The 26479-nt window shown below is 40.5% G+C and overlaps 1 protein-coding gene across 3 annotated transcripts in view; it reads right to left on the bottom strand.

Annotated features, from left to right (window-relative positions):
- The window catches only part of ASPG (asparaginase), a 44331-nt gene that overhangs the window by 17418 nt on the left and 434 nt on the right, over positions 1 to 26479 (bottom strand). For all 3 annotated transcript variants that reach the window (XR_006168032.1, XM_042814026.1, XM_042814025.1), the window contains exons 2-9: positions 21570 to 21699; positions 17847 to 17958; positions 14467 to 14592; positions 12919 to 13002; positions 11745 to 11871; positions 4929 to 5041; positions 3268 to 3453; positions 365 to 478 (exon numbers count right to left, since the gene is read on the bottom strand). Coding sequence is in view for 2 of the 3 variants with exons in the window: in XM_042814025.1 (XP_042669959.1) it covers positions 365 to 478; positions 3268 to 3453; positions 4929 to 5041; positions 11745 to 11871; positions 12919 to 13002; positions 14467 to 14592; positions 17847 to 17958; positions 21570 to 21699 (992 nt within the window). In the remaining variant the exon portion in view is untranslated. The remainder of the gene's footprint in view (positions 1 to 364; positions 479 to 3267; positions 3454 to 4928; positions 5042 to 11744; positions 11872 to 12918; positions 13003 to 14466; positions 14593 to 17846; positions 17959 to 21569; positions 21700 to 26479) is intronic.

Raw genomic sequence — 26479 nt, 5'->3', positions numbered from 1 at the left:
TTTACCACTAATATCAACGACACAATCTTTGCTGACATCAGGAGAGTTAGGATTCTGCCTCCCTTATTAATTTCCACACATATTCTTTTGTATGGAAATCTCTAACGCAGACTACTGCATTTTTATGGCTTGGTCATAGCCTTCAACTGATTTATACAGATAATTCTTTTCTTCCCCAATCTACATACATTTCTTTGCCTAAGAGTATTTTCTATCAGAAAAAAACCAACATGACGTTCACATTATGGCTCTGGAACCAATTGTTTTTAAATGGAAGGGAGAATCTCAAAGCATACAGCTGAGCAGAAGTTAGCACAGTAGATGAGAAAGTTAAAGCCTTTCAAGGTCACACTGAAATATTTACCTGTCTCTTCTCCTCCCAGCTAAGCTCACTCTTGCTGAGCGCGTATGACAGTTTAGTTAAGGCTGCTTCTGGTGTCATATCACACCCAGGAATTACTCCAACATCAGCGAGAGTCTGAAGGAAAAGAAATAATGGCTCCAATTAGCATAGCATGCAGAAATATCTGTGTGTACAGAAGACGGACACGAATGTGCAGCAATAGAGAATGCAGCATGCAGCCGTGCCTCCGCACTTTTACTCCTACTGCCACTGTAATTTCTGTAATCTTAGCTATCAAATACTGGGCAAATACTAAAGCCAGCTGAATAAAGCTGGCTTATACTTTTACGTTCCTTTTCACACAGCAACACTGAAGAATTCAGCCTTGCCACAGTCACTGACTGTGCTCAGAGGGAAAGATCACTGCTTTGCATCAGTTATCCGCAGAGTTGTCAGATTACTTTTACTAAAAAGCTGCAGTTACTCCATTTTAACCCAGTGGCGTTGTGAACACTGCCAAGTAGGCTGCTCTTACTCCGACATATTTACCGTTCTTTTATGGGGCATATCTTTGGATGAGTTCCAGCATTACAGTGCGCTCACAGCAGGAGTGCTTTCATATCCTTTCAGGCTGCACGAGCATTGTGTGATTTAGAACATGCAACTAAAATGTGTAATCTACGCAGTTGTGATGAGAACAACTGAAAAAGATGGCCTAACATTTTAAACTTATCTTGCTGGTAGTTAATAAAAGCACACCAGCAAATGAACCAGAGTAAGAAGCTCAAGCTTCTTTACTGTGGTTAGCAAGCTTCATAAGTATATAAGAGATAAAGAAGATTTCTGATCCCATCAGTAAATTGTACATGGGCAAACATTCAGGTTTCTATACACTATAGGCCATTAGCTTTGCCATTACATGATGCCTCACAGCTAAACATCTTGCAGTAGCTTCTTTACACTGATCTACTTTTAAGTGCCTTGTGTATAAACTTCATCTTTGGAACTTGTGACTTAACTAATATTTCAGAGACTTGATCAGCATATTAACATCTCTGAGAGCCCCAGACCAATATGAAAGTCATATGGAAAAAAACAAATATAAAGAAGATGAGAAATACTCTCTGTTCTGGAGAGCTAACTGAATAACAGTTAGTGCTTTTTCAGTAGGCTTAGGAAGGAGGATGAAGGGATTTCCCAGCTTCCTTCCTATACCTTAAGTCTCCTCAATTATAAGTTTCTGCTTTGCAGATGGTTCAGAAGCCAGGCATTCAGTTCATTAAATAAAACCAACGACTCAGCTTACACACTAGATGAGTAAAAAAGAGCCTAGCCACATGCAAAGACCTGTGAAAGGCTATATTTAAAGAAAAAATATATGTATTATTGTTCGTTTCCAGCATTCACCCATGATACTTCCTCCAGTAAACAGTTTCTCATGAAAAAGAAAAGGCAATGAAAAAAGCAAGCATTAAGTAATTCTGTAGGATTTGGCTTGCTCAGCAGCATTTCGAAAGATGACAAGAAAACAGGACAGCCTCCATCAATGGGTGCTGAAGCAACGTATTAAATGTTCAGTGTAATAGATGGATACCAGAAGTGAATACATTTCTGCATGGCCCTACATGTTTGGTAAGACAAATGCTAGTGACATGAGTAGAACCTTCAATTAAACAAACCAACAGTCAGGATTAGAACGTAAAAAGCCTGGCACGGAGCGACATGGTTAGCGGGCATGGTGGGACTATATGATCTCTGTGGTCTTTTCCAACTTTAATGATTCTATCATAGTTGCTACAAAGCATGAGATCTCTCCTAAAGTTGATACTTTCAAAACATTCCCCCTTAACTTAGCTAAAATTCTACTAACACCCAAAGAGCTGCTCATATCACAGTATATGAAGTTAGAATACCAAAAAGGTGAAAATAAAAACCCCTGACAATTGCTTTTCTTTCTGCTCAAAACAGACTTTATTCTTAAAGCAAATATAACCTAGAGCTGTGCCAAAACCAATGTTAAAATAGGCAGGTTTCAACATCAGTTCAGAGGACCTAGGTTTGCCTTACAGTCATGTATGAGAGTAGTCAGTGGATGATGAGAGTAGTCAGTGGATAAGCTCTGCTGGACAGGTGACTACTACCAACTAAAACAGGTGCCTAAAACAGGGCTGTGCATCACCCTACAACAGTGCCTCCTGGATACATAATGGCTGGCTGTTATAAAGGCCAGCCAAACCAGCTTCCTTCACACCACCATATGTATCACATACTCTCATAGAACTTTGAGCTCTTATTAATCTCAGTGATGTCATATCTTAACACACAATTAAGAAACTCACTAGAAAATGTCCTGAATAGTAAGAGCATCGACAGCTTAAATACAACTGACTTCCACTCTGCAAGGCATATGCTTCCTTACACATTGTTCCCCTTCCCGCTGAATGCAGCTGCACTTCCAGTCAAATAAACACTGATTATTTAGAATACTGCTTGGATTTGCATGCTTTCCTGCTGTTCTTACATTGTGTCTAAGTAATCACAGGCCTATCAAGTATTACTCTATTTGATCATCTGATCCACAAGCTAGATTCTAGCTCAGGGAATGCCCTGGGGACAGACACTAATAATCTAATGTAAGGTATCCTGGAGTGCTGCTCATGACAGGAGAAAGTAGTCAGTGATTTGGGATTTGAGGTGAATATGTAGACCATTCAGGCTAAGAGTAACAGGACTGTGTTCTTAGATATATATTTACACGCTTACAGCTTAATATTTTTCTAATATGGTTATATTACGAGCAGTATCTTCACAGTGTAACAAATCTGGTTTCATACATCGGCACTACTAGACGCATAAATCACGTCTGTATCAGCAAAATGTCTTTTACACAGAAGTAGAATCTGAAATCATTGCACAACCCTCACCTGCCCTGTTGCATAGACTGTTTTAACAGACCCTCGCAAGCACTGGGTACAGTTTAGAATCACTACTTTTCGTTCAGTTGCTCTCTTAAGTTCTTCTAGCAAGTCTTCTCTGCTGTTTGGGGCATTGCCACTTCCATAAGTTTCAAGTACAATGCCTTCGATTGGAGGCTGGAGAAATGCTTTCACCTGTTTAAAAACAAGACAGCAAAGAGAGATGAAGGCTGTGTTTACATCACATTAAGATTTGCTTATATGGCTGTCATAAAAAGTAGGCTTTTCCTGGTACAGTCTTATAGGTTCTCATGCCTAAGTCTTCTCATGCCCTCCTGTACTCCTCGTCTGCAATAACAAGGACTGAAGAAAAACGTTAAAAAAATGTGCATTCCAAATTCTTATTTTCCTTTCAAATTCCTACAGGGATAGATTTTAAAATAAACTATTTTCCACGATTGTGACCTCAGTGTGAGAAAGGATGCTACTGTTTAAGGGCCATTAACGGGCTATAATGTTACACCACGGTGGAACAAAAGGGTAGATTTGCACTTACAAAATAAATACAGAATTATTTCAATCTAGAACTCCCACCACTGCCCAGATTTTTCATTTTAGCAAAGTTCTGCAAACGAGTATATGCCTAACTAAGAGAAGGAGTGTCTCACCTTTCAGGAAAGAATACTCCACTGAGGCATGGAGGTTTTGTTTTGTTTTGTTTTGAACTCAAAAAGCAATTGATTTAATGCAGGTTCAAAATCTTTCTGGGACTGCTGTTAACATGATAGCTATTGTGCCTCGTTCTAAGAAAATGCCTTGCTAATTTTTGTTCCTAGAAAAATATATTTTATACAATCTAAACGTTTCCTCGCTGATCACATATGCTAAACACAATACACTGTAAGTCCCTGTGAGACTAGCTATTCAGTTGGAGTTTTATTGCAAATATACCACCTCTCTGCCTTTCCATCTGTTCATATTCACCTAAAAAGAATGGTAATATAACTGAGGAGTGCTTCTTAAACTACTGGATTCAATTTAAATTGGCAACACTCATGAAAGACCCATCAATTTAATGGAAGTGGTACTAAACAAAAATTTGAAGACAAATTCACCTAAACCCATAGTTCTGTAAAACAATTTTTAAAGGCTCAGAGCAGGAAAATCTTACTCCTCATCTTGAGCTCTGTATGAGTGCTGAGAATCATGCTAACCACCAGTAGGAGATGAAATGAACCTTGAAAAGCAAGCATGAGCTGTGGAAGAAATCACACTCACCTCCACAATCATGTATTCTTTGGCAAGGTATGTATTAGTGTGCCCTAATATGCAGCAAGAAACATTTCCACCATCACTGAAGTTTATGCTTCTCCAGAAAAGCACACTTCATCTATTTATTTATAAGCCCTTATAAGAAATCAATTTTAAGTTTCAGAGCCCAGAAAGTTTAGATAAAAGATACTCTGAAAGGTTTTACTAATAGACTGTAGCCCATGAAAATAGTCTTTGAATGCTCTGATGTTATAGAAGATGTTTATCAGAAAACAGATTATTTCCCTTCCTTCTAAAACCCAACCACTGCTACAACAGCGTAGCATCCCCACTTAGCTTACTAATCAAGTATTTGAGCATCATTTCATCCACTTCCAAACCTCCGTGGTGGCACTCACAGCAGCAGCAGTTATTCCTGGGAATATTCGCAGAAGCGCCACGTTCCTGTTCATATTGGTATGAACTCGAAATTTCTTTTTGGTGTTGGCTCTCCATACTGTTTCCCAGTTTACTGCAAAAGAGAAGTGGCCTTTTCAATATAATACTGAAGACATAACATTAAAGTACATTTGTAGCACCTCATACTTACAGCGGTATCTTCAAAACTATTTCTTATATAGGGGACTCATGAAAGACAATATATTTTTTAAAAGAGGAAATGAAGAGTCATTTAAGACAGCAGCCTTAGCAGCTGATCTAACACGCTTTACCTATTACATGCCACAAGATGTGTCTTTAAGGCCATTTCCAGGTCAAACTCAACTGTGTTATATTTTAGCTTTAACTCCAAATAGTGTAGACTCTGAGATAAATCAGTATTACTTGTCAATATTTCTAAGTTAGTGCCCTTCAAGGAGATATTTAAGTACACTTGTTTAAATTTAATAGCATTTTACAGCTAAGGCTTCCAAAATAGACATTTTAGTTCAATGACCACTCATCCAACTACAATGCCTTCAGAAGAAAAGTCTGCTGGCTGCGAAAACCATTTGAGTACAAGTCCTGTTGGCATCAGCTCCCCAATTTCAGAGTGGTCAGGAAGTCTCAACTAACTCACTGATATATACTGACTTATCACACATTGATCAGAACCTTACTGTTATATAGCTGGACTGATATCAGCCTGGATTAAAGCTTAGAAAATAGACCTTCATTTTCTCAGACAAGAGATATGAGAAATGCATTTAGTGTTCCTGCTAATCACCTCCTGAGTTTATTATGTAGTTACTAATGATTAAATAAAATAGCAAGGATTCAATTAACTCCGATTACACATTTAGAGCTAGAAGCCAGCTGTTTAACTAATAGTTTGTTTGTGCTGTATTATTAGAAGCCAAGTCATGCATTATTGATTTCAAAATTTTGCTACTTCAGTAGTGCAGACGGCTGCTACAAGCCTGCAAAGGAAGTTTAACAAACAGCCAGCAGCTCAGTGCATCATGCTTCAGTGGAAGCAGACCCTGCTGAATACCTGTTTCCTTACTGTGATCTAAGCTTTTTAGATTTTGGCAAAATCCCTGAGCAGCAATATAGATAAAAGGCCTGAATGCGTACTGAGCCACGATAAGGGTTACTCAGACTAATTACTGTTAACATCTCTTGCAATCAGCAGACAGCCGTTTGCAAGAGAATTCAAAGCACATTTAGAAGCCTGCACTAAAGCCTACTCTATTGCCCCATCACCAGAGATACTGAAAAGAACACTGTCCTTTCAGCCAGGACAGAAAAACAGCAGTCACCTGTAAGACTTTATGAGCCCTCCTTGAGGTGCCCATTAACAACTACAGCCTCTTTCCTAAAAAAAAACCAAAAACAACAAACAAACAAAAAACCCACACAAAAAAGCAATCATACAAAGCAGCTGGCTTGGCATCATGTTTACCCTGCCTTCTGTACTTAAGTACATGTATCACTAATGCTCCGGGAAGGGAGAATAGAAATATAGACAGTTTCCAGAGCTTGTTTTTGAGAAGCTGGAGAGTACGGTTCTGGAATCGCTTGGCTGGAGCCAGTAGTTGGCCCAGTAACTTTCTGGAATAAGTTAAGAAACGTGGAGGAGAAAAATGGGCAAGTGCATAGAATCATAGAATTCTGCCTGAGCTTCATAGAATAGGCTAATCACATTCACTCCTGAGCACTGTGCTTTAAGAAGCAGCCGTTAGCAATAAACTCAGTTGTTTCAACTTTCTAACAATCAGATTGATTATTTAAAAGCAGCTTTCTCTGTAAGAAGGGACAGCAGTAAAACTCCTAATGGTTTCGTTATCCTCCATAAGCTCGGACTCCCTGCCAAAACTTCACAAATGCATGCTGCTACATTTGGCAATAGCTAGCATCCCTGATGTCTTCAACAAACTTGAGGAACGAATGGAGGAAACCAGCATGGCAAGTTTCCTAACTTCATAACACGCTGCCCGAAGTAGAAGACCAAGGAGAGAGATCAGAGGATAGGTTCAAAAGCCAGACTACACCAGGCCTATACCTGTACTCATGGGAGTACATTCTACCAAATAACACGTAGCCTTTAAGATTAATATAATGCAGTCAGATGCAGTAGAGTGATGCAATTCTAAACTATATTAAAAAAGAAATAGAGATTGTCTGTGAGTTAACATTCTCTTAGTCGTGAATCTCCTCAGTTTACATAATGTGCTCAGTACTGCAGACTCTACAGATGTCAGATTTCCATTAGACAAATGAGCTTAAAAAGCGGAACAAAAGGCAACAGTGATGCAAGAGCCACAAAACCACTCAGATTTCATAAAAGCTCAACTTCACCTCAGATTTATTCAGGACTGTTCTAAGTGAAGCTACACAGGGGAGAAAAAAAAAAGACACATTTAGAACACATCTTTTGCATTCTCCACATCAAAGATTATATCCCCCAAAAGGAAGAATATTTAGACAACATAATTAAGTTAAGCATCTTCACTGTACAGAATAAACTAGCCGTCCTGCAGCCAGTGGCAGCACTGTAGTGATTAAATAAAAGTAATAACAATCTTAGCAGTCACTAACAGTTCTTAAATAAAAAACCTCTTACAGGTGAAGTACAAAAAGCTCTACGTGTTGGTGTTCATAACAGTTTTTATCCCGGATAGGTGTGTAAGACTGACTAAGTAGGGATACAGGTGATAGGCACAACAGAAGAAAGTAACCTGTCCTGACTTGGATGGGCTGTGCTTGTAAAAAGTCTAACTGGTATAGTCTGCTGTATTATGTAAATATGGATGCAATGCTGGGGAACAAACCTAAGTTAGCTACTGGTCTCGCACAGCAGAGCGAACATTTTTAAAGCATAAAACAGAAAGGCAGCAGCTATTTCTATCCTGCACTGAGAATGGCTTTGGACAGAAAAGGTTGCATTATTCAAGGATGCTATATTCAAAGTATTAAAGGTCTTCTGTTTGTTTTTCCAAACAAAGCAAACATAAACAATACTCTGCTGCTCGCAATCCCTCTCTCCTTCCCAAACACTACAGCTTTTCAAATTACTGGCCAAAAAACAGATTTGAAAGAGAAGCATATACTTAAGTCACAAAGTGAACTATTAGGGGTTTGAAGCCTGACTAGCTTTTGTTCCTCTTCTGAGCTCACTAGTGCAAGGATAGGAACAGAAGGTACCCAGCAGTCCATGAAGAGGCAACTTCTGTCAGAGGACTGCTAAGAAAAATCTCAGGCTTCCTTCACATCCTATGGTTGAACAGTGATGCAGAAGGAAACAACCAAAATCATTTTTCCTTCAAGAAAAAAAAACCCCACAACTTTAGAGTCCTTATCTTATTCAGCATCACACGTACCCACACATGAGATAGGTCTAGTGTGGAAAAAAACCAGCAACAATAACCTATCTGAAAAACAAAATAAAAAAGAAGCAGCAGCTCCGAACAGTGAAGAAAGCAGCAAACCCCCTTCTTTTAATAGTGCCTGTTCTACAGTGCAGGTTTCAACTTATAATGGGGGAGCAGTAACTCAGAGGGACTCTTCCCTTACGAGTGGTGACTGAACTCCAAGTTATGAAATCAAACAAGAAATGCAGCTTTTCTTGATTGCAGAGCTCCAGACAAACAGCAACGCTTTCTTCTCATCCCTCTCTGTAAGGCTACCAGTGAGCCATGCCATTATATAAGCTACGCCAGCGTTCATTAGAATTCATGGCCACAGCCAAGGGGTGGGGAACACAGGCCAACCTATGGGTGGAAATTCCTGATGGAGGCAAGCAAGCTTAGACCCCCTTTTTTGGCAGTTTATTATAAAACAATTGACACACACCTTTTGAAATGAATATTTAAATGGAAAGGTATAACTGCAAGCATTAACATGCCTACTTACAAGGGGGAAAAACACCAAAAGTACTTCAGTGAGCAGAGCTGGCGTTTGCCTTAATGCATAAATGACTTGGGCTTTTTACTATAAATAACCAGAACTGCCAACCAAGACAGACTTGGCCAGTGGCAAATAGCTTCTCTCTAATGAGACTGGTGGGTAGACGAGACTACAGGCCTTCCAACCTGCTGCTGCTGTACCACACCTGCACACACAGGCACAGACTCTTTTCATCCCCTACACAAGTTATGTTTCTAATCATACGGTCCTGCACATATGCACCACTCCCAGAAGTTACATGCATGCATGATGAAGAAAGTCCAGTCATGGTAACAAAGCAGGTTTCATATTTGCCTCATTAAGACAAGAGAGAACAGAGCACAGTATTCAGTTATGAAATATATTGAGACTCCTCATACATTTCATAAGAAACAGACCTCCTCATCTCTTTTTGTTTTCAAAGCATGAGAGAAATATGACAAGGTATTTCATTTCATAAGTTGTACACATTTAGAAATATTGGGTTTTGATTCTCTATTGTTCATTTCCAACAGTTTTCTTGCAAAAGCATTTCCCACCAACATTAGGCTTCCTATTCATCTAAGGAGTTTGCTCAAATTTTTCACTTCTGTCAAGAGTTTTGTGAGCTGGTTTGAAAGGAGGCTGCCACATGTTGAGGAGGCTGCCACACTTGTCAGTCTAAAATTCGGTAACAGAACTCTTAGGTCAAGAATCTGTCAGGTGATGGGAACAGAAATCTGGGAGTTTCACCTGAGGGGGAAGATGGGGAAAAATGGAGATTAAAAAAATGAAGAGAGCAGTAGCTAGAGCAAGGAGGGGAAACGAACTAAGCTTCTCCCTCTCCTCTCTGACTTTGTTGTCTTTACATGGTATGTCTAATCTTAAAACACATCTCCTCTACTTGTTCCTCTGTACCAGCCCATGATCTCAAGCTTTTATCCCATCATGCTTCTCATTCCCTACATCTTGCCACCCATTCCCTCTCTGCTTCTCCAGAATTTTCATTCCCAGCTTTGTTACAAACTAGGAAGCCCCAGGAAGAGCACATGGCCTATTGCTTCTGGCGTTGTCAGGCTGCTCTACATAATGCTGAAGCAGCAAGAGTCAACCCAGTCTACAGGAAGATTAAGAGGTATTACACAAAGTGATCTAGAAAAAAAAAAAAAGAATTAAAAGACACTAGATTTGTTTGGTTTGTTTCTAAAAGCCCTGAGTGGTTCTTTGTCTCTGTGAAATATTCATACTAGGACTGTGTGAGCAAACACAAGGGAGACAGCTATGTTTCAAACAATCACTTTGGACAAAATAAAGCAGCACTGGTAGATTGCCCATACTATACACTATGTTTTCCAGAATGAAACAATCCTTCAATTCTGACACCGTCATCTTGGATAAATGATGCTACCCTCACTGGGTAATCAACTGAAACAAATAAAAATAGAGCCTATCACACCATCAGTTTTTAACTCAGAAATCCTCACTGACCTCAATGGGGCATTCTACCGAAAAGATAATGGGACAAAACATGGGCCAAGCAAAGTACTTAGTAACTTTCATTTTTCTCCCCTAGACAAGGAATCACAAAACAGGTCATTTAAATCCAAAAGAAAGATGGCATGTTATTTGCAGCCTGATTTCATTATCGATCAGCCAGTAAACTGACTTTATTTATAACCTATCTGATGCACTCCATAAAAACCCAAGAAAGAAGACTTTCCTCAATTTCCTAAAACAATCAGCTGACAGCATTTCGGTGTTTGACGCAGCACAGTAAAACTACAGTAGCAAACTACCAGAGAGATGTCTTACAGATCACTACAGTATTTTACAGGTTTCCTTAGTTTATCTGGCCCTGCTATAAACATCGCCCTTTTGACCCTAGAACTTTTTAAAGTGACTGCCGTGCATTTGGTTGAAGGGGTACATTTATTTTTCCAAATTACAGAATGCCCCTCTCTAGTAGCAGAAACCATTCAGAACACCATGCTGCAAAATCTAGAGCTCCTAGCAAAAGAATTTGTGAACCTCCATCTACTTCTTATTTGTGGGAATAATGGAGACTGTCACCAAGGACTCTACCTTCTAAAATATATCCAAAAGCAGCTAGCACAACTTATTTTTGAAAAATGTCCTTTAGTTTGTTTTTTTGACAGCCCCTCATTTGGCAAGACTCTAAATGGGTTTCTTTTCTCTCCTTTCCAAAGAAACAGAACCAACGTTCAAGAACCAACACCAGAATGCTAACGCCTTTACAAACAGGTAATGAAATCTTTCTGTAGTTTTTCTCCTCCTTTTAAAGCAGACACATACAAATTACAAGGAGTCTTCATAAGTCAGGGAAAAAAAAAAAAACAACTTCACACAAAGCATAATTTTCAGTTTGCTTGCAGTTTAGACAGGTTCTAAATATCCAGTAAAACATCTTACAAAATGTCATGCATCAAACAGACGATCTGTTGAAACGGCATGTACTCAATAATGACTCTTTTGCCTGATCTCAGAGCCCAGCGCAGTCATTAATGAGAGTAAACTCTTTGTTCTTTCAATCCTCACTCACTCATTTTTATCTTCAGAGCAAGCATTTTCATGACACAAGGGAAAAATTCCCTTTGGTTAGTCTACATCTTGAGTCAAAGTCTGTCCAGCTCACATCTATATTCAAGAGATAAATACAGTTGAGTTCACAAATTCTCAGTCCTACTAATATTTGAAGTTTCAGAGCATATAAAGTGGAGTCAAAATACAGTGCTTTCAAACATATTTGAGTTTTAAAACAGCATTTCAACTACATAGGCACAGATTCTTTTCAGCTACAGCTCTATTACATGTGGCATAAATTACAAGGCTTAAGAGAGGATGTTGCTTACTTGTAATATCAACCTCAGCATTTGCAAGTGGAGGCAGGTTAGGTGAGGAAAAGGCATTGAAACTCCCAGCATCCACCTTAGTCACCCTATTTCCCCTGTACAGTTTATTATAAAAATACAGGCACACCTGCAAAACAAGTAAAGAAACAGGTCTATGAATAAGCCAGTAATTAAAAGATTCAGTAGATAAATACTATAGTCTGTCCTTTATAAAGTGTTTTCTAAATCTTTAAAACTACTCAGAGGCCAGTAGATGTTTACAACTCCTACCCTTTCAAAAAGAGTTGGCACATCTGTTGCACGTTGGTTTAAGAATTTAAGAAGAAGAAAATAGGTTAAGAGCTAACTAGTTTCATAATCCTCTTATGAAGTAGAGTCTAGGAGACAGCAAATTTGCCTGAGCCCAGAGGTAGAGGAAAGGAACAGTGTGGACAATTTGTGCACACTTACATCTAAATTCAGTGTCCCAAATCTTAACAAAAGGCCTAGTAGAAATGAAGGATAACTTTCAAAAATATAAATAATATTGGTTTCTTTTCAAGCCCCTAAAAGTAAGTCAATTGGAATTTGAACAAAAACAGATACCTCAAAGTTGCTGTTAGTTATGAAGATCTGGGCCTTGCTGTAATACCCTGTAAAGACTGGTAAGCATGGCAGAAGTTAAATAAGGAATAACCTGATGAGATTTCTCTCAGATTTTTGGCTTGCATAGCATCATCGTCTTTAAAAGCAGGGTGCTGAGACCATGGAGATGCTCCCAAGTTTATTATGCGTATCATCCTTGACACTTCAGTCTTCAGGTACTAGAGCTAGAAGATATTGCTATCAGTTCTAGCGCAACTCAAGAACTTCAAAGTAACTTTCAGTTCAAAAACTGACTTAGAAATGCTTCAGATCCCACGCGTTTGTAAGGGAATCTCTGATTTCAAGTCTGCTGCAAGCTAAAATTCAGACTACATAGTGTTTATAGATTGCATACAGGCAAAATGAGGCATTAATCCTGAGAAAACAGTGTGTGCTTTGCCATGCAAGGGGCTGTTACCTCAGCAGAATCTTTTTTTTTTCCTTCCCCTTTCAAGTGCAAATCCTACCAGATATTTTGAGTATTTAAGTATGAGTTCCTAACTAGAGGGAGAAGAACAGCTGTCAAGATGGTCTTCACAGGCAAACAGACCTCGGGAATCACGAACTGCCCAGCAAAAAGCAGTGCCCCCAGAAGGTTGGCTCGGCCGTCATTCTGCAACTCGTATATAGGCACCTGAAGAGTAGAGAATGAAATTAAACCCCATCCCTTTCATAAAGCCTACACAGCAGGAAAAAAAAAGAATCCAACTTATGCAATAGAGATACATGAATAATTCATATAACAGTGATTTATGACAAGTTTACTTCTTCATCCAAACTATTTTAAACTACAGCAGAAGGTGGGGTTTCCCTCTGCTTATCCTGCTTCTATAATGCAAGTGCTTAAAGATAATGTAGAGATGATTCTAGTATGATTAAGCAATTGTTTTTAGAAGGAAAAATATCAAGAATATAAAGTAAGCAAGCTCAGTTTACGTGACTGAACATGGGAGAAGTGCTAGTACAGAAACAAGTCTCAGTTCATACAGAACTGCCTCTATGGCTCAGAACAGCTCTCTTGCACCATCTTTCCTCATAGTAGTATACAAGACCTGAGCCAGCAGGTTGTGACTGACAGAAATGAACAAGATTAAAAGCAGAAATCTGGTCTGCTGAATGACAGGGATGACCTCCATGCCTTTGCAGATTGTGTCTTTATTAACAAAGAGTCAGAGCTTCTTTCAGCAAAAAAAAATAAAAGTCACATGCTTTACTGCTAGATCATGCCAGGCAGCTCCCCAAATAATTAAGCAAAAAAAATAGTAAAACCTTGAATATGATGTACCACAACTGGACTGTTCCACGTCAAGTCACTAAGTGGCAGCCTACTCCTTCCTAGACTTTTGTATTTTGACTTCAAATAGACTACAAGTAAAAGGGAAGTTATGAGATGCTGGAGAAGGGTTTTACAGTGCTATGTTTCATCTCTCTTTTGTGACTAGATTAGAGCTGTATTTTACACTCAAGCAAGCTATTCTAGTAAGACAACCCCTCCTCCTCTGACAATATGCAAAGGTCTGATCTCCAGCTAAGAGAATGAAAATTAATAAATCTTGTCTTTAGAGGAAAAGACAGACTGTGTGAGATGCTTCGTGGAACAGAAATGATAAAAAATGCATACAATGCTGAGAGACTGTAGAAAATGAGAAATAACGCAACAATGAGTAACATAAGATGGGCTAAGAAACGATGAAGTAAAAAGTAATAAGCTTCAGGGCTTTAAAACAAACAACAACAAAAAAGACAGCTAACAACCAGCAGCCACCTGAGGCTGGAAGGATGCCTCTCATATAAACAGATTATTACACAATGGCCAATGACAGGCTCTTATATCTTTCTCTGAAGCATCTGGCTCCGACCATAATGAACTACTGGTCTGATGTGGTATGGAGTTGTAAAGTCACTAATGATAAAATTATGGGGCAGATCCTCAGCTGGTAAGCCTGTCAATTCTCAATGATTTCTAACAGCACTGTGAGCATCACCCTGGCGAGAGGCCTGTCCTGCACTACTAAAAGCCATAATGACAGTCAAGATTCAATGTAGCTTTGCATACAAAAACAGAAAATGAAGTTTTATTTAAAATAAAGCCCATTACCTGCGATCCTGTCAGAACAACAGTTTTACCCAGGTTCTCACACATGAAGGATAAGGCTGAAGCTGTGTATGCCATTGTGTCAGTGCCATGGAGGATCACAAAGCCATCATACTTTTCATAGTGCTCCTGGAGACGGAGAGACATTTTTCATGCTGTTAGAACAATGCACTGGCATCAAAGCGACGGATGGACTGCACGACTTTCACTGATGCAAGCAACAGTGTGATACTTTAAAGGGTACCACATGGGTAATTCCTCCTCAAATATCCACGTTTTGAGTTTAAACATAATTAAGGGTTAATAGGACAATAAACACTACAGCTGTAATTCTAATTAAGGAACAGTCAAAGAGATTTTTCTATGTATACATATTAATGCAGCATTTTTAAACCAGAAGACTGCTAATTAAGAAAAGCTTAGCAATGGCTCGAAACAGGAATGTTAACATATGCAAATCGGTCGCATGGTCTGATTTCTTGTTGCTGCTTTCACTGAGGGGATTACATCATTTACGGGAACAGAAAAGGCAAATCGAGGCTATCATGATGTACATATAGAAAAAAACAGCCCGTGTAATCCGGTTAGCAGCCAGGCAGATTGCCAGTGTAAGAGTGCCCTCTTCTGTTTCAACGTCATCACTTCTCAAGCAGTACTCCATTCCTGCAGCTCCCGAGCTGAAGAGGCTGTTTCTGTTTGAAGGTAAGGTACACCTTAGAACCAGGCACGCAGATGCAAAAAAATAAGTCATTTTATAATGACTTTAGGAAGTCGGAGTGCATTAAAAAGAGTGTGGCCAGCACGGTGAGGGAGGTGATCTGCCCCTCTGCTCTGTCCTGGCGAGGTCACATCTGGAGTATTGTGGCACTGCTGGGCTCCTCAGTTCCAGAAAGACGGGGAACTTGTAGAGTCCAGCAGGGGCCATAAGGATGGCTGGGGCCTGGAGCATCTCCCATGCGAGGGCAGGCTGAGGGCCCTGGGACTGTTCAGCCTGGAGGAGAGAAGGCTCAGAGGGGATCTTATCAATGCTTATAAATAACGAATGGCAGTCAAGTGGATGGGGCCAGGCTCTTCTGGGTGATGCTCAGTGACAGGATAAGGAGCAACGGACTCAAACTGAAAAACACAGGAAGTTCCATATGAACATGAGAAAAACTTCTGTACTGTGTAGGTGACAAAGTGCTGGAACTGACTGCCCAGGGAGTGGTGGTGTCTACTTCTCTGGAGATACTCAAAATCCACCTGGATGCTTTCCTGCCCAACTGTAGGGAACTCCTTTAGCAGAGGGTTGGACTGGATGATCTCCAGAGGTCCCTTCCAGCCTCTACAATTCTGTGATTCTGTGATGCAATCTACATTCGGTTCTACATAGGAAGTTTTTAATGCAAAGCCATTAATTACTCTTCATCCTGATGGGATAAAATCATCAGCTGGCTTTCAGAGGAGAAAGGAATTGGTTCCTCTATTTTAAGAGCGATGCACATAGTAAACACTTCAGTCAAAGGAACTGATGTCTCTAATGTAATTTGGTTTACATGGACATGATTATACAGCAGTCTGAGCAAATACAAAAAGTTCCAGTGGGAATTTTTTTTATTTTCCATAGAATTAAATCAGATTCCTTTTGAAGTAGATTTCTTATACTGCAATGGGTACACACACTTGGCATCTCCTGTTATTATGGTCAGCTCCTAATCCACCCATACATTTCTGTTTGTCCTTTACTATTTCCTCACCAATACTCATCCCTTCATGTTGCTATCTACTGAAAGTTTCAGTGGAGTTCTGTTTATTTCTCAATGGTTAGCCAACAGAACAACCAACACTGCAAGATTTTTCTGTAGGCCAGGAACTGGGATGCATAAAGCGTGCTGCTGTATTCATCAATGCTGAATCAACATAAGCAAATTCCAAGGGCTAAAATCACAGAAATAGCTGCCTGTCCTATCTAATTCAGTCTGCACACTTCACTAATACTGTCAGCCTTATGAATCTTGTTAAATGATAAAGAACACAGCTTGTCTTAACCTGCACCATACAAAAGATCAGCCTGTTCACTAAGGAAAAATCCCAAAGAAATGACTTAGAGTGTTCCATTCTGAGAAGTCTCCAACGTGTTACAGCTGCACCAAGGAAGCACTGAGGATGAACACAACGTGGCAGTGTCTAGCCACAAGCTGGACAGCTAAAGAATTTTTTTCCTTCTCAGCACTTTTCACTTGGACTGCATGTACTGGATTTAAAGAAGCCGTATTCTGCGCACATTTTTTAAGAAGTTGTAAAAAAACTGATGTCCCATTAAGGAAGAAAGGTAAATTCTCTCCTGTTCAACATGGCATTGCCTTCTTTAAGATACCCTACTCTCAGCCCTGGGCTTTTCCCAGCTGCATCCTTATTCCATACCCTCTCCATCTCTTCTCTGAACCGCCAAGATGCATTCCATAAGTGAAGCATCTCCCTTACTTTGATGGTTTCGGGATTAGAGGATCTAAAGGTCAAAGACTGTTACATAATCTTCAGTAGCATTCCCAGTATTATTGTACCCTTAGTGAAAACGGGTACAGCCTGGTGGAAGGAGACCTACAACACAAAGACACCGCTGCAGAATGAGGAGGAGTGGAAGAGCAGAGTGTTTGTAGGCCCACTTAGGTTACTTATTGCTAACAGCTACATATGAATTCCTGGTATGAAGTATTTGAAATGTTTCATATTTCTGCTTTCTTTACAGCACATAGTTAAGAAATGGGAACAGAAGCAGAGAAATGCTCTTAATCTAGAGAAGTATATAATGAGTTTATCTGTATATACAAAAATATTTAGGGCTTTGATCATTTCCCAGTGTGTGAAAGCCAACCTTGGTAATGCTTTTTCTCCTGGTTGCAAAAGCAAAGCTAGTCAGGACAGTGTCTGAGTAAGAAAGGCATATGAAATTATTTCCTACACTGAGAGCTAACCATTCATCTAGCAGAACATCCAAATGCTGTACAACTATACAACCTTCTGCTAAGTCACCTGCACCTAAGGATTTTACTTGACACTTTTCTTTTTACTTGACACTTGGCACAGTGAATCGAAGCCAACATTTTATAACATATTAATCTATATATTACATATCTTATTCAATCACAGCTGCAATTTTTCTTTTCATTTTACAGAATTATGGCTTGTCACAGGAAGAGCTACGTAAGAAATGAGTCTGCAGCCTTTTCAAAATGCACGCTTTGCAAGCACAGTACTTCTTGCTTTACAGTTAACTAAGAAACAGGGATGACATTAAAACTTTAATTATAGCAGTTCCACATTGTTATACCTTGCTAAGTATAACAAACACAGTGCCATTTTTGTTTTAGCAACAAATGAAGTTTTATCCCACACCACCATACCTCAAGTTTCTTTGCAATTTTGGCCCAGTCCTCCGGTGTCATGTTTGAAGAATCAAGTAGTGGTGACAGCTCCAGGATTGTGTAGAAAATTCTTTTGTTTTGCTTAGAGACACTAAAAAGAAAGGTAATTCAGGGGAAAAAGTCACTATTAGGGCTAACAGCAGCTCATAGCCTCTCATTTTTTTCACTAAAGCACTAACTTCTCCCTGTATCTGCAAGTCCGTAGCCAAGGAAATGGTCTTACATTTGAAACATTAAGTTCCAAGTGTAGAAACTCATGACTTGATGTGGTTTGAAGTACAAACACTTCAATTTACTAAACTTAAAATTTGGGAGGTGGGGAGAAGTTGGCAGAAACAAAGGCAGGTAAGAATAATGCAGAGTCACTTTGTTTAAGTTTGGAATTGAGTTCTAATGTAAGTTCATATCTAGCCTTATGGTTTCAAAAATGCTTCGTAAGCTATTGAGAGGAATCTGTAAAGCTCCCAAGATACACAGAGGATTCACAGATGAGTTTCAACAACTGCTTAATGCTGTGATAGCTACAAATTCCTTGCAACAAAGGGAGTCTTCTCTTCAGAGTCTTAGGACTGCCCTTTATTTTTATACCTTTTACAAAGCTTACTTCCCTTGGTTTCTCTGACCTCAGATTTCAGAAAATGTTTCCTTTTTTATCCAATACCATCAAGTAAACTGTTGCCAAATGACCCACAGTTTCCTACTGTTAGGTTACCTTCCTCAAGTCCTGGCCTATCGGGCCTGTTAACATCTGACATCGTTGGTACCGGACATCTCTTGTGAATGATGTGGACTTTTAAGCACGAAATAATATCAAAGATCTTAAAATACTGGCATAGTTGGAAACAGTGGCCCCACCGGTAATCAGTCATTGGCTACTGCACAAGTGCAGCCTCGATAACTGAGACTTCTCGCAGTGCAAGGCAGATGAGACAAAGCAACTGTGCAAGTATAAAAAAAGTCAAGTACTTGTGGGGCTGAGGAATGCAATGCTTTCAAACTTCACATAGCATGAAGCCCAGCAGAAGACGACCAGAAAAAAGAGCTACCTAGAAGTGCAAAATTCCAAAGTTAGAGGGGAATTTTTTTCTGTGATTCTGTGAATTTTCAGTGTCTAAGGAAAAAATGACTGTAATCCCAGTGGGATTGTTACAGCTGTCTGCTCTCCCTGCCTCCAAAGACCATCCATCTCCCTTTCTTCATCTGAAATCTGACTCTTCCAAGAGCTTTGAATTGCCAGATACACAGGCTACAAACAGAGCAGGTGTTCTACCCCCATGAAATTTCCCTTTTCTCCACCTTCTTTAACCCATCAATATAGCCAAGAGCATATAAATTGAGCTTTTCTACTTACAAGGTTTGGGGTAAAAAAAAGAACACCACTGCAACTACTTTCTGCTACCTTCTTGAAGCTTGGAAAATAATAGAATATCCACCATTTTGTTAGAATATAAAAAAATAATAGAATATCCACCATTCTTATATTAGCATTTTAAAGGAAATTTTCAAGCTAGGAATGAGAATGACCACAGCTCATGTCACTAAAACTTACAGACCTACTGTCTGCTACAGGGTTAAAATGACAAGAAAAAAAGCATTTAAAAAACCCTGAGAAACAGATATGTACTTAACAGTCAGAATATGTTTGTCTTTAGAAATGTGATGACAAACAAGCAGCTAACATATCAGGACTACTAGCAGGCCAGCTCAGCCCTTTCTACTTTCCCTTCCAAGCGAAGCCATCCAGGAGCACAGCCAACAGCATCACCTTCAGAGCATTCTCAATGTTACTTCACTGCCTGATGACGATGCAAAGTTTTGTTTAACTGTGACTGATGCTTCTACATTTATTTCCTATGAGTGTAAGACAGTCAAAGGCCATGATACTCCACAACATCTGGATGTGCTTAGAGCACGGAGTTCATTGCCTTCCCTCAGCATCTGCAAGTGCTATTTTTTCCCTACTTGCTATTCTTGCTTATAACAACATAAAATATGCAGTAAAAAATAAATCACCTAACAAAATCTGAGCAACCACTCCCCATACGAAGCCTGTGTGAGCGCTGCTTACAGTAGAGAAAGTGCTTAATCAACATGGGGTTATTGCTCAAAAACAACTGACTTACTGTAATTGAGTTATCATACGAAAAATTGCTTTCTTGACGTGCTGCCTACCAGCAACTTTGTAAGGCAGTGGAAAATTTGTGAAAAGAGCTTCTCAAGGAAGTGCTGCTTAAATAACACACAGCATACCACAACCAAGAGCAGCCTACTCTACTGCTTTTGACTCCTCTCTCCAAGAAGGATCATTAGTTGGTATCTTTGTTGTTACGTCACAGTTACAACATGGTTTCACAAAGTTCACTAAATACTCCCATTTTCTTCCTTCAGAAAGCTGCATTATTTCTCAGCTGCCTAGTTAAAATATCACTCAGCCAGCACAAAAGAGAAAGTGGCACATTGCCACGACTGACCTCCACAAATGGCACAGAGCAGTGCCAGAAAAAATAGGACAGGACTGTTTTTTAAACTCCAGTTCTTGATCTGAATTGACTGTTTCAAGGTTTTCTGCACTTCGTGGAAAACATACACCAAAAGAAGTATATCTGGGAGTCCAATGTGCATGTCAGTGCAGTTACATTTTAAATCCCCTGAAGTATTTAAAAGCCATTCAGTTATAACAGTACCAGAACAAATCTCAAATTTTCTTGTTATAGTCATTGGATTTAACATAAATTGTATGTTCACAACCATATTAATCAGCTGGGAGTTCATTATTTTCCCTTCATTCATCTTCCTGCTGTCTGCCTTCTAAGAAGTTACTTTTAACACAGAGACCTTAGTACAAAATAGAAAGAAATTAACAAACCTTACAATTTGTTTTTATGCTCTGATTTTTTCCATAAAGTTTAAGGAATATCCATTTGCACTCTTATAACAAAACAGCAACAGTCCCATTTATTCTTGAGTGATTGTAAAATCATCCTTTGTGCCAAGTTAACGTGTTTACAGAAGCAGTCATTCATCACAGCTGTGGAATATCTCAAATTAGCATACTGCCCTCCAAATAAAACCTAAAAGCTTACTAATCATTGCCCAAGAGTTAAGAAGTAATGCAGATTAATTGTAAGCCCATCAGCTATTATCATAATGTTGCATAAATCTGGGAAAGACAATCAGCTTTTGGGTTTTAAAAAAAAACAACAGAAGGCCTGCAGAATTAAAGCATGAGGACTATTCATGGATGCATTAAATAGATGCTACTTTATCAGGCATGCCAAAGATAATTCACACAGAGCTGTATTTGCAGCTTTCCTAGCTATTTGGGAATATTTGTATGCTTGCATAGTAGCCCATTAATATCAAAATCCAGAAAAAATGTAAGACTTAAGTTGTCCGGAATGTCTGCTTGTTGACAAATTTATAGGTAATTTCTCAAGCAGTTTTATGACACTTCATATTTCGCATAGTACCAGGCACCCTGGGCTTTTTCCTTTTACAATCACGGAATCACAGAATCATTAAGGTTGGAAGAGTCCCCTAAGATCACCTAGTCCAACCATCAGCCCGCTCCCAGCACACCCACTTTTAAATCAATAAAAACATTTTTGCTGATTTCATAGCAGAATCCCCATATTAATTGTTTGCAGGGACAATTATTTTAAAATCTACACAATTCCCTCTCCCCAGGGAAGAAATACTTACGGGAGCACCAATGTATCATCCGGAAATTCATGGAGGTTGCACAGTTTTGTTTCCTGGGCATATGCATCATCATGCAGCATTGGCATCGTCTTCAAGCTGCTTACTAACTTATTGGCCTCAGGAGCAAGTCCTGGAAAAAAAAAAAAAAAAGAATAAATGAAGTAAATAAAGGATGGAAGGTAGTGAGTAGCACCAAAAGGGGGGGGAAGAAATCAGTTTATCCAGCTTGTGGCCTGTCCTACATGAAACATTAACAGTCTGCTGCCAGCTCAGAACGTGAAAACAACATAATCAATAACTCTCTGTGCAGCTACTCTTTTCCAGGCTTTAAATAAATAAATAAATCCTTTATTTGGCAGAAATAAGGTTATAAATCCCCTGTGTATCAAGTGTTTATGTTTTACCTAAATTGTTGTCTGTGTGCTAATACGGATAGCAAAAAGCTACCACTCTCTTCGGCATTTTCCACAGCTACCCTCTAGCCAGTGGCAGGATATTTACCGAACATGGATGTTGTTTTGCACTACAAAGCTGTGATATTTCTGCCTAAGCTCCTTAGCTGATGTCCTATGGATGTACTGGCACAGACAGCAAGGTGCCAGTATGGCTGTATAGAAAAGCGGTGCGTTAGGTCTCACTGTCAGCAGCACCAGCATTTGCACAAAGGGGAAAAAAAGGGAAAGCCTGAACAAGTCCCACACTAGGTATTGAGCATAGGCAGACACGGAAAAAGATCTCTGTTTATAAAGACAGAAATAGCAGCTCGCCAGCTGAGTCCTAAATACTGAGTTCCCCATCACCCTCCCTGAAACATTAGCTTTCCACCAGCAGGTTGAGGACTGAACACCTTAACACAGTGGAGGTACGTGAGGACTAGAAGACCTTTGAGGTCTTTTCCAACTTTAATGATTCTATGGAAGTGTGGATGCATCCTAAGCTCTGTTCACCCTCTCCTTGCCCTGGACATCCTCCTTTCTGTGGAAGTGACCTTGAAGATGGCTGAGGCCCACACCAGCCCAAGCCTATGAATGGTGTGCTGCACCTGCAGGCATTCTGAGGGCAACCAGGTATTTCAAAAGGAATCCAAATGCTGCTCTCTGCTAGATAAAAAGGCGCCTTCAATGTTTAATGTTACATTTGGTTTGACAGAGCTGAGTTCCACTGTAAACTCAGCCTGCAGCTGCTCTGATAGTGGTAGGATGAAGGTTGTCTGCATTTGGCTGCTGAAACGAGCTGAGGAAGATGGTCTGAATTTAGCAAGGTGGAACATTATATATTTTATTAACTCCTATATCTTTAAGTGCCAGCAGCACACTAGGAGTTTCTGGATCAGCAGTATTCCAATTAGATTACAACAATTCCAGTTATAAAATTACACTGCAGTATTCAAGCAGAGGCACTTCTTTCTGAACTCCAAGATTCTACTGGTACTGCTGTCCAGATCTGTGCAGTCTCACCTGCTCTGACAGCGAAGAAATTCTCAAACCTCATAATTCAACTTCTGCCAGTTCCAGCCAGTCACAGTTTGAGGCTAAATAATCAGAGAATCATCCCACCTGGTTCAACTCCCCTCCAAGGAATGGGGACATCTACAGCTAGAAGAATTCTCTCCCACTTCCCAGCTCTCCTGTTTGCCTGAACACCATTTGCACATGTGATTCTATGATCTTTTTTATCATTTCATCTTCAAACAAGTTTGTTCTTTAAAATATTCCAAAGTACAGAGAAACAGTAATAGCATTAGCTGAAGTGCATGCAGCCTGCTTTACTTTCCAAACTGATGGAAAACCCTTAAGAATGCCCTAATCTCTTTGCTGGCTTGCCCTAAATGAAGTACGAGGCCTTTTCATAGCCAGCTTCCTTGCAGGATGGCAACAGCATTTGAGTGGCTTTGCTTGGATTCCTACTGGAACATTTTGTTTTACAAAATATACTCAACGTGCTTCCAGCTTTGGATGTTTTGTTGTTTCATTTACAACCCCTGCTTATTCCTATTAAAGATGTCCCTAGCTTACTCACAAATGGCCACTGCACTTGGATATAGTCATCCTGGCTCTGAAGCTCCACACAGCAGCACAGTGTTTTTTTGTTTTCCCTTGTTCACCTTGCTCTAAATACTGGCAATGGATTAGAGAGCTTATTTCTCCTATTTGTTCTAAGAGCGGGAGAGCTGACGAATGATAATATTTTTAAATCTCTTCCCAATGAATGTTCCTCATCTCTGGATCACAAATCCGATGGGATTTCCTGTGCCTGCTTGACTGTGATCAAACCTTCAGAGATTCTGCAGACACACCAAAGACATCTGGCTCACAACCAACGCCGTCCCCTGCATGCACCCCCATTTGGCAGTATTGTCTGCTCCACTGCTTCAAGGAGCCACGCAGGGGAACTCAAGCACGACAGTTTTAAGAACACTTCTACTTTATTATGCACGGAAAATATCTTCTGCGAGCCAAACTCATTAACCGAGCATTTGTAGCAGCTTCACCCCTGCAGAGAAGAGGCAAGTCATGCAACTCATCCAAACGCCTCTCATCAGCTGCTGACCTGTTCCTCTGCAGCTGGGCAACCCCACGGTGAGAAGAACAAGGATGATTCTGTCTCACCTGGAGCAGAGGTCTGTTTCGCTCCAGTACTAAAGCTAATATAGCGATAGCTACTTCTCAGTCTCGTTAACCTATAGCCTGTGTTGGAGAGAAGGGGGAGCTGAAAGACTCCAATTCAGCTGTGTCTTGGGGGCTTCTGACACCCAAAGAACCCACCATAGGAGTTGGGTCCTATTTGGACCACAGCAGTCAGACCTTCAGCAGTCTACTGCATCTAGAAAAGACAGAAAATTAACCATGTTACCCACAAAGACTATTCCAAGTAATCCTTCTAAGGGGATTTAGCTTAGCCCCACTTGTGTTTGTTAGGTAGGATTTCTTTTCTCATTTTTTGAGGTAAAAGCTATGAAAGAGAGCAGTACTCAAGGCTGAGGAAATGATCTTCCTGAAAGCACAATCCAGGAGGAGCAGAGCTTGATGTGGGGATCAGTGTTACAATAACCTCACTGCACAGAGCAGCAGGATTATCCTTCTGAACTGAGCTCCTGATAAGCCAAAAGAGGTGGGAGGAATGAAGTAGGAGGAAGCAAAAGGAAGAAATCTAAAACATGCATTGAGATGGCTTATTTGAATGTAAAGCAGGAATGCTGGGAGAGGCTGCAAGTGACTTTGGTTGTCACTTCACTGGGTGAACAGAGAGCACCCATCCTCTGAAAAGGCCTCCCTCAGGGCTAAGCTCCAGGGCCATAGGGAGTTCAAGAGGTCTGAGAGGTGCTGAGGTTGCCACATGCGCACAGATCAACTGCAAAGCACCTGCAGTGGGCTTACCATCTTACCATCAGACCAGGCAGCAATCAACAATCATCCACACGTGCACAACGAGCCCAGGGAACGTGACTGTAACCTGCACTGCACATGGAGGCAACTCTACATTGGCCTGATGTGTTTTGCAGAGAGTAAGCTCCTCCTGTTAGCATTTACAAATGATACCATCTTTTCTAGTAAGAGGAAAGGCCATAAAAGAGCAGCCTATATGGGAATTAGGTGGGAGCCTTGCTTGAACCCTTCAATTGCTACTGAAAAATTTCATGCTGCTCAAGGAACTCACTGCTGTTTACTTTGCTTGAAATAAAACACAGCTTGAGCTATGGTTCTAAGCAGGTGTTTTCTAGGTATTGATTAATAAAAGAAACAAGCATATTATTGAGGATTTTTTTTTTTTCCAACCTTTTAAGCATGCTGCTTTTCTCATGCCCTTTCACCAGCTTCAGTTTAAACACGATGGACTGGCAAATACTCTTAAAGAGGCACTCCAGCTGCTCTGCTGCTGGATCTGTGCAGAAGAAGCAGGCGGAACCCTCAGCGGGATGCAGCACACCGGCAGCATTGGATCAGAACTGTCAGATTGTTTGCATGTGCTGTAATGATTGACACATGTTGGGCAACAGAAATAAAGCACACAATCCAAAGAGGCTGTGGAGTTCATTCATAAAAGAATGGAGACTTTTTTTTTAAGGTGTTTGGGAAACTGAGCCAGCAGAAATAGGAAATGATGTTAGCAGCAGTGCAAATAGAGGAAAGTGACCACGTGTCACTCGAAACACGGATTCCTCTTGCAACTGTCATTCCTCAGGCTCATTTCAAGGGTTAAACACAGTGACAACAGCCATAAAAAACAAAGCACAACAACGCTGTGAAGCATGTGCCCTACAGTAACAAGAAACAGCAATTGCCTAAGAAGGAAGGAAACAAATATAGCGTAGAAAACTCAGAGGTGAAGCCCCAAGTGTTTGAAACCTACAGATGCGTACCCGAGATGTTATTTCAACCGTGAAACTCTGCAGTAGGTAACAGGAGCACCTTAGATCTATTGCTGGAAGCTTACAGCCACCCTGGGACGCTGCGCTGCCTACCAAGTAATGAAATAAGAAAAGAGAACTTATGTTCAGTTCATCCTAACCAAACTACTCCCATTCTCTCCACACCCCCAACCCGGCATCACCCTACGTGCCACGGAGCCCGGGAAGATTCTTTTGGGGCTAAAAAATACGCAACGTGAGCTGTGGAACAAAGCTGGTTTCATTTTCAGCGCGCGAGCGTGGAGAGAAAGGACTGGCGCTGCAGGAAACACGTTGTTCTGTGCCCTGCCGCTCCCAGCCCAGGGGCCGCTGCTCACAAGGATGCGCTCCCACTGGTACAGACGCGGGATTTGAGAAGAAAGGATCCCGTTTTGGTGCCGCTCGCCCGCTAGAAGCCGGGCTTCTAGCTGGCGCAAGGAGCGGCCTCCTTCCCTTCCCTTCCCCTGCCCTCCGCCCGCAGAACGCTGCTCCTCACGGCTGCAGCCCGGCTCGCCCCGCTCAC

Source organism: Centrocercus urophasianus, unplaced genomic scaffold, assembly GCF_019232065.1.
Source record: "Centrocercus urophasianus isolate 14NV4802_14NV808 unplaced genomic scaffold, USGS_Curo_1.0 seq_14, whole genome shotgun sequence".
Lineage (NCBI taxonomy): Eukaryota > Metazoa > Chordata > Aves > Galliformes > Phasianidae > Centrocercus > Centrocercus urophasianus.
Note: the sequence above shows the minus strand (reverse complement) of the source record. Positions and strands in the feature narration are given on the sequence as shown.